At 45.1% G+C, this 12,831-nt stretch overlaps 1 protein-coding gene across 1 annotated transcript in view; it reads right to left on the reverse strand.

Moving 5' to 3' along the window:
- Positions 1-12,011, reverse strand: part of PPM1D (protein phosphatase, Mg2+/Mn2+ dependent 1D) — a 59,662-nt gene extending 47,651 nt beyond the window's left edge. Inside the window, exons 1-2 of the mRNA XM_029612020.1 lie at positions 11,319-12,011; positions 1,419-1,647 (exon numbers count right to left, since the gene is read on the reverse strand). Of these exons, the coding sequence (XP_029467880.1) occupies positions 1,419-1,647; positions 11,319-11,826 (737 nt within the window). The 5' untranslated portion in view covers positions 11,827-12,011. The remainder of the gene's footprint in view (positions 1-1,418; positions 1,648-11,318) is intronic.
- Between the last annotated feature and the right edge of the window lie 820 nt (positions 12,012-12,831).

Consider the following 12,831-nt stretch of genomic DNA (forward strand, 5'->3'; position numbering starts at 1 on the left):
GAGATCATCCAATTCCGCTGCTTGAAAAATACGGAGGACCCTCGGGTCATCACCTTCTACCTGGGCCGCCAGGGAGGGATCATCCGCATCTGGATCTTGCCATGGATCTCCCGACGGTTGTTGCAGCGGTATAGGAATCACGGGGGGGGGGGGGCTGAGTGGACCCCGCACCCACTGTGGGCAAAGAAGCCCTCCCTAAGTAAGGGTCTGCCGTCGAAAGCTGTGTCAAGCAGGCCAGTTTGGGGGGAGGGGGACCCCAAATTCCAAGATTCGGATCCCTGCTCTGTAAAAATGCCTTGTGCATTAAAACAATGAATTCTGGCGAAAAAGCGGGAAGTTCTGATGAGGGGCCCCCCGAGACGTCGTCCCCTTGCCTGCCCTGGTCCGTTGCGCTCCGAAACTCCATACTGTTAGAGGAAACCTGGAGAGGAGCGTCGCCGTCCTCCTCAGAGAGAGCTGCCTCCGAGTCAGCTGAGAAAATGGCCGCCGTTCCCGCGCTGAGGGGAAACGGGGCATGCCGCTTCCTGCCAGCGCGGTCAGACTCTCCTCCAAGCTGCCTACCAGGTAAGCCATACTCCCCCTCAGGAAAAGCTGAAGAAAATCCCTCTGAGGTCTGCTGAAGCCCGTGCCGAGCTCCGGAGCCGTTCGGCGATTTTTGCATCGCGGCAGGAGGGAGGGGGAGGGGCAGCTGCGGCGCGCGGCAACAACTGAAGCGGCGAATTAATAAAACTCTTTGGCTTCCGGGCCCCTCACTGTCCCCAAGAGACCGTCGGGGAAAAACGCTGTCCCGACGGTGAGCAGCTCCGGGGAATGGGTCGTCGCAGAGCTGCAGGGCGGGAACTCCAATCACTCCCTGAAAGGGAGGAGGGGAAAAGGAAAACTCCGGGACTAGGGGGAGCGGTCAGCACTACAGACTTTCACCCCTCAAATTCCTGTTCCTACCAACGACTGTAAATGAAATAAAAATAACACTTACCACACTCTAGCCAGGCAAGGAAGAGAAAAAAAAAAACCAAAGAGATAGGAAGAGAGAAATAAAGTGACAGGCAAAAAACACAGCCTGTCAGCAAGTTCCTGACTGGAAAACAGTGTCTCTCTTTGAACGGAGTGGTCCTGTCAGAACACTACAGAACCTATCCCTTAGAAGAAAACCTTTATCTAATATTATTTAATTGATTCCTCAAAGAGAAAATAAAACTAGAAAAGTGCTGGGGACCACCGTGTCCCCTGCTCAATCTGCTGGAGTTAGAACTATACTGAGGATTGAGGCGAGGGAGGCGTGGCTATACAGGTCCTCCCCTGGGAATTTTTGGTTCTAACTCCATCTGCTGGACAGGGAACATAACCCCCAGTCTGGAATGATCCTGGTACGTACAGGGAAACACATTTGGGCCAAAACTAAACACAAATAAAGGTACCTGCCGCCAAGTCCTTCAATTCGCTCCCTCTCCTTGGGAAGTTCCGGCTTGTGGTCTTGTGTGACCTCCACGGCTCTGACAAAGTCATCTCTTGGGTTGTCCTGAACTCCCAGGACCACTCCAGAATCTCCAACATGTGCCACATACATCTTAGCGCCACGGATTATTACCACGCTGGCGGTTGTTCCTGAGGTGCTAGGAAGCCCAGTCATGGTCCTTGGCCACTCTGCTAAAATATTTAAAAAGAATACCCAGTATTAACCAAGTTGCACTTGGGTAACTTCTAGGAAAAGCTGTGGGAGTGAGAATCGAAGACTAGTTTTTTGGACTTACAGGGACTCTTATCTCCTAAAAATGGGAAGTTGGGTGGTCTACAAACTGGAATAATGCATAAGATATTCTCATTCCAATGACGCTGCTTAAAAGGGCAAGATTTACAAAATAAAAGATACTGAAAGGCAGGAAAAAAGTGATGATAAACATTCACATATCTAGCAAGCTTCAATAAAGTGCAAAGTAGTGGTATTTTCTATAGAAAAGGCAGCACAAGAACAAGAGGTCATGATATGAAGTTCGAACTTGCCAGTGAAACATGAGGATATGTTTGTTTATGGACACAACTGCAAGCTTGAATCACCTTACTAGGAAAAAGGTCAGTAAGCCACCAGTAACAGAATTCAAAATGCTTGGGACAGATACAAAGGTCAGTGGGAAGGGAAATAACCGGCGACAGTAGGATCAGTGGTAAAGTGCACAGGGGCAAATGAGGGGGCAGCTACTACGAGGTTTGGTGTCTATTAAGGGATTAGTTATATTCAGCATCATGCTGAAGCTCTGGTTTAATTGGGAAGATTTTTTTCTTATATATAAATTAAAGTTAAATGGTTCAACCCTAGAAAGGACTGCACTATGAATTACTATAAAGTAAAAGGTACAAACTTAGATTGTGAGCCCTCTGGGAACTGGGAAATACCTAAAATACCTGAACATAATCCGCTCTGAAATGCCTGAACATAATCCGCTCTGAAATGCCTGAAAAGCAGAACACAGATCAAATAAAAAAAGTATTATAATAATAATGCATATTAGCAGGCCCAGAATGGGCACCAGCAAAATAAGGATACCGCTTATCCACTTCTTTCCAAGCTCTTTTGTAGGACACCTTCCAATGAAGTAAAGTAGCCACAATCAAATGTGTTTCAATAAAGGGGAGGAAGGGGCAGTGCAATGTTCTGAGTGCATCTTTTCTAGCTAGTAACATGCCTCTGTGTGACATAAAACCACACCCAACCTGTTTACTATGGATTAAGTTCAGCATCTACAAAAAAAGAGCCCATCCAAACAAGTCCCAACACGTCCCCATGCATGCCAGTCAACACCTTGTGTAACAATATTTTATTTATTTATTTATTTTTAGTTTATATAAATATAAATAAATATAAATATTCTGCTTCCCTCCACCAGACTTTCAGTAACTCCTAGCAAAAACCCGAGGTGTACGCTCAGGAGTGGGTGAGCAGGCCAAGACGGGCAAAAGATATTTACTCCCGCTCCCCAAAGGCCTGCCACTTCATGTCAGAAGGCAAACATGAAACCCATGTTTCCGTTCTGAGAGCCAAGCATGTAAACACACTTTTAAAAACTCCAAGGGTCAGATGCATGAAGGTGTATGACTATGCCAGTATATTCCCATAATCCTAGTTTTGGAATTGCATGATTCAGATGCTTTCATTTACCTGCTATGTTGGAAAAATATTTTGTAATCCACCACTGCCTCACTGTCCTTGCTCTGCTGTGGTAAATGGTTTGGTCTGTTTCCAGCTTCACATGATCCTAACTTTATTACTTTCCCGTGACTCTTTGTTTGGATTGTATTTAATTCTGTAGGTCTTATGGCATCAAACTTCAAACTGAACTAGTGAGGCAGACAAAGGGCATGGAAATATGATGGCTTGCAAAAGTATTCGACCCCCTTAAAAAGTCAGCAGATGTGTGGATTACAAATGACGCTTACACAGATGTTCCAGACAGTATGTTTGTTGCAGACCAGTATGCTCTTAAAGTAAAATTTCAAAGTCACAATTCATTATTTTTCTGCATTTTTTTGTAAAATATAAATAAAAAATGAAAAATGTTGCTTCCATAAGTATTCAACCTTTCAGACTAGTACTTTGTAAAACCACCTTTTACTGCGATAACAGCTTTAAGTCTGTTGAGGTAGTTTCTACCAGCTTTGCACACTGGGAGTAATTTTTGCCCATTCTTCCTGGCAGATTTGCTCCAGGTTGTTGGTTGGTTGGTTGGATGACACTTGTGGACTGCAATTTTCAGTACCACAGATTCTCGAATACATTGGACATAGACTTGGCCATTGTAAAACATTCACCTTTTTGTTGTTCAACCTCGCCTGTGTTGCTTTGGTCTTGTGTTTGGGTTCACTGTCCTACTGAAAGGTGAACTTTCTCCCAAGTTTTAGTTTTTTAGCAGACTGAAGCAGGTTGTTGTATGTTGCAACATCCATCTGTCCTTCAATTTTAACAAGATGCCCAGACCCCGCTGAGGAAAAGAATCCCCACAGCATGATGCTGCCACCCCCTTACTTTACTGTTGGGATGGTGTTTGCTGAGGAATGGGCAGTGTTAGGTTTGCGCCACACATAGCTCCATTTTTGACTCATCATACCACAAAACCTTATCCCACATTTTAGCTGGGTCACTCTGATGCTTTCTGGCAAACTCCAGACATGCTTTGAAGTGGTTTTTCTTCAGTAATGCCTTCTTTCTAGCCACCCACCTATGCAGGCCAGTTATATACAGAGGTCTTGTAATAGTTGACAGGTGCAATTCCACTTCAGTCTCAGCCACTGAACGCTGTTGTCCCTTCAAAGTGATTATTGGCCTCTCTGTGGCTTCTCTCACAAGTCTCCTTCTTGCTCTGATGCTGAGTTTTGTCTAGGTAGTGTCTGGGTGGTATGATGCAGCTTCCATTTCCTCACAATTGATCCAACGGTGCTCACTGGGATATCTAAGATAAGATGCTGCATTCATCCTGCCATCAATTTTATCTAAATTCCCTGTGCGGGTAGAGCTCCCCCCCCAAACAGCAGAGATCCACCCCCATGCTTCACACAGGGATGGTTTGCTTCTCTTCATAGACCTTGTCAACTCCACTCCAAACATAGCATTTACGGTTGTGACCATAAAGTTCAATTTTGATCTCAGCATTCCAAATTATTTTCTTCCAGACGTTTTGAGGCTTCTCTAGGTGCTGTTTGGCGTATTGTAAGCGAGCTGTTTTGTGGTGTTGGTGCAGCAATGGCTTTTTTTCTGGCAACTCTTTCCATGCAGCCCATTTTTGTTCAAGTATCTCCTTATTGTGCATGCTGAAACATCAAGATCACTTTGTTTCACAGAAGCCTGAATGTTTTTCACAACTACTGAGTGGTGTGTGGTAAAGATCCTTTAGGTCAGAGCTTCCTAAACCTATCCTGGGGACCCCGAGCCAGTCAGGTTTTCAGGAAATCCACAATGAATATGATTGAGAAATTTGCATACCATGGAGACTCACTATATGCAAATTTATCTTATGCATATTCTTTGCAGATATCCTGAACAACAGAATAGCTGTGGGGTCCTCAGGACAGGTTTGGGAAATCCTGACTTTCAGTAAAACTCTCTCAGCTGGAACAATTTGTATGTATCTAGAAGCAGGGAATTAGCAAGACTGGCCTTTTCACTTGTTTATTTAAAAAAAGAATATTTCCTTTTACAGACTGCTTTCAGGTCTAAAGATCAATCAATGTACTGGACGAGTAGGACATGCTTAGGATGGCTCTCATGGTGGTGCTAAGGAATGCAAAGGTAGCAGACTTATTCACCTGAAGAACACAACTGGGGACTGCAGGGTTGGATGTTCTGCCATGAAATGGCTGTGTCACTGTCTTCAGTATCTATTCCTACCATGGCCGATGGTGGAACAGGTACTACAGAGGACTGGAGCACATCAGGGGCTAGTAGTACCAATAAGGCCATGGTATGCAGATCTGAAAAGGATCTTGTCTGAAGATTACTATTACGAGACTCAGTTCAATTAAATATCCGGTCTCCATTTTGTCTTATAGCAAGGCTATTGAAAGGTCAAGGTTGAGAAAGAGTATTCAGGAAGCGGTTTCTACTTTATGACAACAAGCAAGACGTGCACCTCCCTGGCTTATCTCAGGTTGTGGAAGGTCTTTCTGAAGTGCGACGTTTACGGGAAAGTATGTCACCATCTAAAGCACTGCTCTTGGGGATTTGGGCTTTCTTGCGAGATGGATTAGTCAAGGGTCTGGCTCTGAATTCTCTCAATGTTTAAGTGTCAACAATCACCTGTTATAGAGGGATAGTTGAGGTGTCCCACATCTGCTCATTCAGAAATTTTGCAGTTTCAGCAAGGAATGAAGCATCTTTGTCTCCCAGTAAGGGTGACTATTCCATCCTAGGATCTCAGTTTGATACTTCAGGTCTTGTGTGTGGTGTGTTTGAGCCTATTAGGGCGGATCATATGATCAATATGACATTTTTGATAGCTATCTGCTTAGCTAAGCATTTATTACACTTCACGGCCCTCTTGCACGGAGAACTATTTTTTAGTTTTGTTGGACAAGGGGGTATCTCTGCATACTAAACTGTCATTCTTGCAAAGTGGTGTCATCGTTGCACCTGTGTTAGGCAAGCTCTCTGCAGAGTCTTCAGAAATGAGGACAGGATGGAGCACTCTAAAGAACCTCAGCTGCTAAATGAAGGATTCTACTTCGAATCCAAAAAGTTACAAATGCCTTTAGAAGGTCATCTATTTGTCTTCTTCTATGGTCGGAGGAAAGGAGAAGCAGTGACTAAGTTCACTAAGGTTACATAGATCAACAAACTGGATCAGCCTATATATTGCAAGGGCTTGTGAGCCCCAAAGAACTCAGGGCTAATTCTAAAATGGCTCAAAGGCCTTCATGGACAAATCATCATTGGTTTCACTGGAGGAGATATACAAAGCGATATGGTCATCCTTGCATTCCTTTACCACTTGCATCAGCAGAGCTAGAGAGACAGTCAATTAAGAAGCAAAAACGCTGAAGGCAGGCTGGTCAGGATCCCACTCAGTCTGAGGGGTTGCTTGGTTATACCCCATGAGGTCGAACTGGTCTAGTAGAACAAAAAAAAAGAGAAATTTTCTTCTTTGAGTCCTACCAGACCAGTTCAGGAACCCACCCATTTTATTCTTCAGCCTATTCTGCAGAAATCTGAACTCCACTATCAGTTCTCATTGATGGTTATGTGTTTAGTATATTGAACCCTATTCCCCATGGTTGGAAGGGGAGAATTAAATTTGACCAGTGAATTTTAACGAGTCCTCTACTCATTACTCTGTTTCAGAAATACTGGATTGTTACTGGTGGCACAGGTCCCCTATATAGGGAAGTTCAACAAGTTAGTTAAGGGATGGCCAAGGCCGATCCTCAAGAGCCACAAACAAACCCTCATCAGGCATCATGCAATTACATCTGGGTTTTGACATTGTGTGTCAGTAGCAGTGGTTCCCCATACCACTGAAGTGTTGGGTGTTTTTACCATCTTCCCCTTTCCTATTTGTTTATTTAGAGTCTTTTTTTTATACCGAAGTATAGCAGAGTGCCTTCACCCCGGTTTACAGAGAACAACAACTTCATACATGAAACATGTTATAACGCAAGTGACAGTTAACATCTTAGCAAAGGCATGGTATAACATATTAGCAGATAATTTACAAAATCAGTTTAGATGATTCTTAGTAAGGAAGGTTTGGGATTCAATATAAAGACTAAGGTTATTCAGATTAGACTGTGAATGATTGTCTAAACAACCATGTTTTGAGTTCTTTTTTGAATGATTTGGAGTCTCTGATAGAACTTAGGTAAGATGGAATAGAGTTCCATTCTTTAGGCCCTGCTATGGAGAAGGCTCTATTTCTAGTAATGGATAGTTTTGCAGATGATAGGGGGGAATGATTAATTGCAATTTGTCATTAGTCCTTGTAGAGCGGGGTGATTTGTGAATTGCGATCATATTATCCAGAGAAGAATTGTTGTCTTTGTAAATTTCGTTATGCAGAATAGTTAGACTTGTATTTAATTCTTTGCGAAATTGGTAGCCAATGTAGGTTTTTCAGGGTTGGTGAGATGTGATCGTATTTCCTCTTGCCAGTGAGAACTCGAGCAGCGGCATTCTGCAGTACTTGTAACGGTTTCAGTGTAGATTTAGGTAGTCCAATGAAAATTGCGTTGCAATAATCAAGGCTTGAGAAAATGAGAGATTGTAGAACAGTTCTAAAATGGTTCGGGAACAGTAGAGGTTTGAGAATCTGGAGTTTGTGAAAGCCTTCTCTTGTTTTTATTGCTATGATTAGATTACAGCATCTCCTCCTCCTTCTCTGCCCTTGACACATCTCTTTCCAGTACTTTCATATCGGAGTGAAAACATTATGGAACAATCGCCCAGTCTGAAAACATTTGGCAAAATTTCTTAATTACATTAAAGTCCAGACAAATGCCATGCCTGAATGTAACGCACCTTGAGCCATCCATGAGAAGGCATGAGCTAAATATAATCAAATAAAATCAGCAATCTCCCTTCATCTGGTTTCTCAAAGCTGTTCTTATCTATACTTAATAGGTTTTGCACTTGAAAGATGTGGCATATCCCAGTCCTTCAGTGCTCCTCCAATGCTGGCCAAGAGAGGGGGTGCTCTGTACAGCTGAACATGCATAGTTCGCAAAAAACAGCACACGTTCTTTCTAAAGCCATGCAAGAAAGACAGCTGCAGGGTCAGAGGCAGGCAGATGGACCAAGAGACAGGAAAGAAGAGGTTGGTCACATTAGCACTGTGGAAAGGAGATGACATTAGTTTGGGCAAATAAAGGACACAGACAGGAGTATAGGGGACTGAGTGCTAGTGTTAGCCTGGGGAAGTGGGATGACCACATTATCTTCTGCTGAATACGCAATGGGCTGCAACTCGTATGTTTGCTTCTTGAGCATCAATACAGTAAAATAAATGAAGACATACAGCATTGATAGGGAAAAAGTAGTGAAAAACAAAAAGAAAAAAAAAAAAAGGTTCACCAGAGTGGGATGGAGTTGTATTCTGCTCCCAAAAATGTTTGGCAGACACCAAATTTTTTTAAAGGATTTTTTTTTAACCAGCCCTTATCATTGTGGTGTGTGGCATGGAGAGTGTGTCTGTCTGCTGTGCATTATCTGTTTGTGCGGTCTATGGCTCTGTTTGTGATGTGGTCTGCCTGTCTGCTTCTCTCTCTATGGTGTGCCAATGCCCCTCTCAGTGTCTTTTCTTCTGCCAGTGGGTGGTGTGTCTGTGTTCTTCAAAAATAAATAAATAAATAAATAGGTTTTTTTTTCCAGTCCTTACCATTGTGGAGTGTGTGGCATGGAGTGTGTGTCTGTATGGTGTGCATTATCTGTGTGTGTAGTCTATGCCTGCCTCTCTCATGTCTGGGTGTGGTGTGTCAATGCCCATCTCAATGTGCACATACACAGGATATTCACCAGGCAGGCACACTGCCAACCAGTGGCTCAAAGCCCTCCTTTTGTTCCATTTCAAGTTGCTGAAAGGAATAAGTTTACATGGGCACAGAGACACCCACCCCGCATCCAGACCAACAGAGCACGAAATATATACACACATCTATGTATACGTGTGTGTGTTTATATATACACACACACACACACGTATATAATACCCCATCGTGGGGGGGGGGATCCCAAACTAATTTAATTAATGCATGGGGGCCATGGCTCTTAAAAGTTTGCTCACTCCTGCTGTATGGTATACATACCAGCAAGCCTAATCACATACCATTTTCTGCAGATCCTGCACCATTTGGGTAGGCAAGCTTTGACATCTTTTGGAGACTTGCAGAATGCAAATCTCAAACAACAACAAAAAAACCCCAAACAAAACGACTCTAGTAAATGGTTTCTAAAAGCCAATGTTGCAGCAATACCTTGCCTAACAACAGCGATGACTACTCCAGGAGGAAGAAGTATGAAAAATAGAAATTAAGTCAAAGGGACTGGCAGGTTATTTTGGACTGGGCTGTGGAAGGCCTTGAGAAGCCACTAATGCTTCCCCAAGGCCTGTAGCTAATGCTTCTACACCTAGAGTGGATTCTACTTTTTGGGGATCCTGCCAGGTATTTGTGACCAGGATTGGCCACAGCTGGAAACAGGATAATGAACTTGATGGACATTTGGTCTGACCCAGTGTGACAAATTGTTGTTCTTAATTCTGGAGGTCATACTTCTGAAATGATAGGCTGAATGTGCTCCACAAGAAAGGCTACCAAAGTAGTGTGAGGTCTGCATAAAAAAAAAAAAAAAACCAAATGAGATGAGACTCAAGAATCTAACGTAAGAAGAGATAGGAGGATATGACATTGACACTCAAAACTACCTTAAAATGTATAACTCAGTAGAAATGAAATTAGTAACAGAATTCAGTAAGTCCTAGCATTGCACCAGGAAGGCAAAGGGGGCTGGAAATCATTTGGTCTACAGTCCTCATCTGCCATCATATTCTATCTTCCATGATCCATTCACTGCGCGACAGGCTATGCACCTGGGAAGCCAAGGTTCAAATGCTGCTTCTCCTACTGATATTCTTTTTGACCTTGGGCAGAAATCGTATAAACTCTCCAGCGAAGGCACCTATCAACCATTCCTGAATTTTTCACTCATTTTGGATTTGGAAAGGCGAAGAATTAAATGTAAGCACAAGAAATTACCAGAAAACCAGACACCCTGCAGCCCCCCCCAAAAAAAATTGAGCACCGCGTCCCTCGAAGGCACCCGCGCCCAAACCAACGCTCCATTCTAGAACTTACGCCCAAGTCCAGGGTATAACGGCCAGGGCGCTTTCCCATTGGGCCGCAGACCAGCTCGCCTCTCAACCTTATTGGTTCATCATCCCGTCACTCCTACGCTGCCGCCGACAGGAGGTGGGTCCGGCTCAGAAGGCAGAACGTCGAAACAAATGCCTTCGAACTCCAGGGCCGGGGGAGTGCGAGCGTCCCGCGTTCGCTCGGGGCTCGGACCCGTCTGGACGCTTCAAGGAACAGAGTCACCAAAACAGGGATGAGGACACCCGCATTAAAAAAAAAAAATTTAAAAGCTCATCTGTGAGAAATCCACGAACTGAGCCACCGGCACGCGCCATCGCCAGTTCTGATCTCACACATCCCAGCAGCTTGGGCTATGCTTTGGGTTTTTTGGTTTTTTTTGGTACCTGATACATTTTTTGGCGCCTCCGTTCAAACTGAACTTTAGCATCTTCCCCAAAAGCAGCCCAAATACAAACCCCGCCCCCGCTCTCGACAGTCCTGGCTTCTGCTTAACGAAGATTGCCTGTAATTTTCCATTAATCCACCTTGCTACACGTGCAATACATTTTTTTCCTGGCCCATATGTCCTATTGCACTAATGAATTGCTAGATTCCCCTCCATTAAATAACTTGCGAAACAAATCACGTTTTCGTTTACCTTTACAAAAAAAAAGCGTAAACCCGTCAGGGCTACTGCCTCGAGCCTCCATCATACATCTAAGGCTCCTCCAACTTAAAGTGGAGCTTCACTAAAAATGAATAAATAAACTGAAAAGTGCACGTCAACTTTCAAAGAGAGAACCGTGTCCGTGAAACTGCATCGCATGAACAGATGGAGGCGGAACAGCAGGCGAAGAGGGAGTCAGCGCGGATAGAGCAGCTGGGGAGAGGTTTATTCGGGAGAGCGCCCGCGATCAAAATTCAAAACGGTGGCATTTCCCCAAGCAATCCCCTTAGAGGTACTGGTGGTCCTGGACAGGGGTTTTACTTACGCAGCTTCTTCCACATGGCATGGTGACAGGCCACGAAGCCCTTGCGGATGGCGGCGCAAACCTCCCGGGGCTCAGGCGAAAGAAAGCCCCTTTGTTTCCGGATGAAGTTCCACAGGTGTTCGCGGGCGAACTGGGCAGCCTCGCGGCCTCCGTGCCCGTCGTAGACGGCGAAAAAAGCCACCGAGGGGGGACGGCGGCGGCAGCAGCAACAGCATCGTCGTCGCCTCAACCGCGCGGGGGTCTGCTCCGATCTCCGGCCGCAACCGCCGCCGCTCTTGGTTTTGCAGCGACTCCACTCCGCTGCCTTGCCCGTAGAGGCCGTCCCCAAAGATTTGCAGCAGCAGCCGCCTCCGCCATCGTCCTCTTTGCATTCAGCGGGGGTCGGAAGTAGCAGTTTCTCGTCCTGCTCGGGCTCCGGCTCCACCAAGATCTGCGTTACGTCCTCCATGTATTTCCTGCCACCCTGATCCGAAAACACACTTACCCCCAGCGTGAACAGCCCCTCCATTTGCTACCTCCTTTCTTCGGCTTTGATAGTCTTTCTGTATTTATTGTTTGTTTGTTTTGGAGGGTGGTTCTGTAAACACTGCTGAGATGAAAGTTTCGCTGTCCCCCCCCCCTCCCACGGAGTGATTTTAGATGTCAAAGGGATAAGAAAGAGATGAAGATGCGCCGCCGCCACTCCGGACTATTGTTTATTTTCAACAGTGTTTGGGCATGCCCGAGACAGCGCTGACGTAACAATCTCAAGCGCACGAGCTCGGCCACGCGCAAGGAGCGACACAAACGCTGCCGCCTAGCTGAGGGACGGGCTAAAGGCTACCCGCTCTCAGCACCAGAGCGATCCAGCTATTGGGCATGCGCGAAGTGTGCCGGGCGAGCCTGCGCGGGTACCATCTTGGTTATGGACGAGGGTTTAGGTGGGTGTTACGGGGTGTCTTGGTGAGAGGCTGTCGGTCTCGAGTAGTGCTATCATCTTGTTTTTCCAAGGATGACCGTTTAGAGTTGGTGGACTATTAGCCCTGTCAATCCTCATCCATTTAAAGACGTGACTCTTTTACCAGAGTTGTCACCTGATTATAGCGTCATCAAAAGATGTCGCTTTAGTAAATGACGGCACTTAAAGACCGAAATGGTCCGTTCAGTTTGCGAGATTCGTCCACTTTGGGTGGATGCTTACCTAAATTCCCATATGTTTCTCAGATACCAGCGCCCTCCTCTCCCGTTTCTTTGACCTGATGTAGCGTAGTGGTTAGAGCAGTGGGCTGCTACCCAATGAAACTAGCGTTCAACTCCCGCTGTCACTCCTTGTGTTCTTGAGTAAGTCACTTTACCCTCCATTGCCTCAGGTAAGCCCTGTGAGGATAGGGTAATACCTATAGTACCTGAATGTAATCTGCTTTGATGTGTATTTTGAAGTGCCAAAAATTAGAGTAAGACCAGTACTTAAGCCAAATACCCAGGTCCCCTTCTTTGTTTTATTGCCAAGGTCTAATTCGGAGATTACAATAAT

The sequence above is a fragment of the Rhinatrema bivittatum genome, chromosome 8, assembly GCF_901001135.1.
Source record: "Rhinatrema bivittatum chromosome 8, aRhiBiv1.1, whole genome shotgun sequence".
Classification (NCBI taxonomy): Eukaryota; Metazoa; Chordata; class Amphibia; order Gymnophiona; family Rhinatrematidae; genus Rhinatrema; species Rhinatrema bivittatum.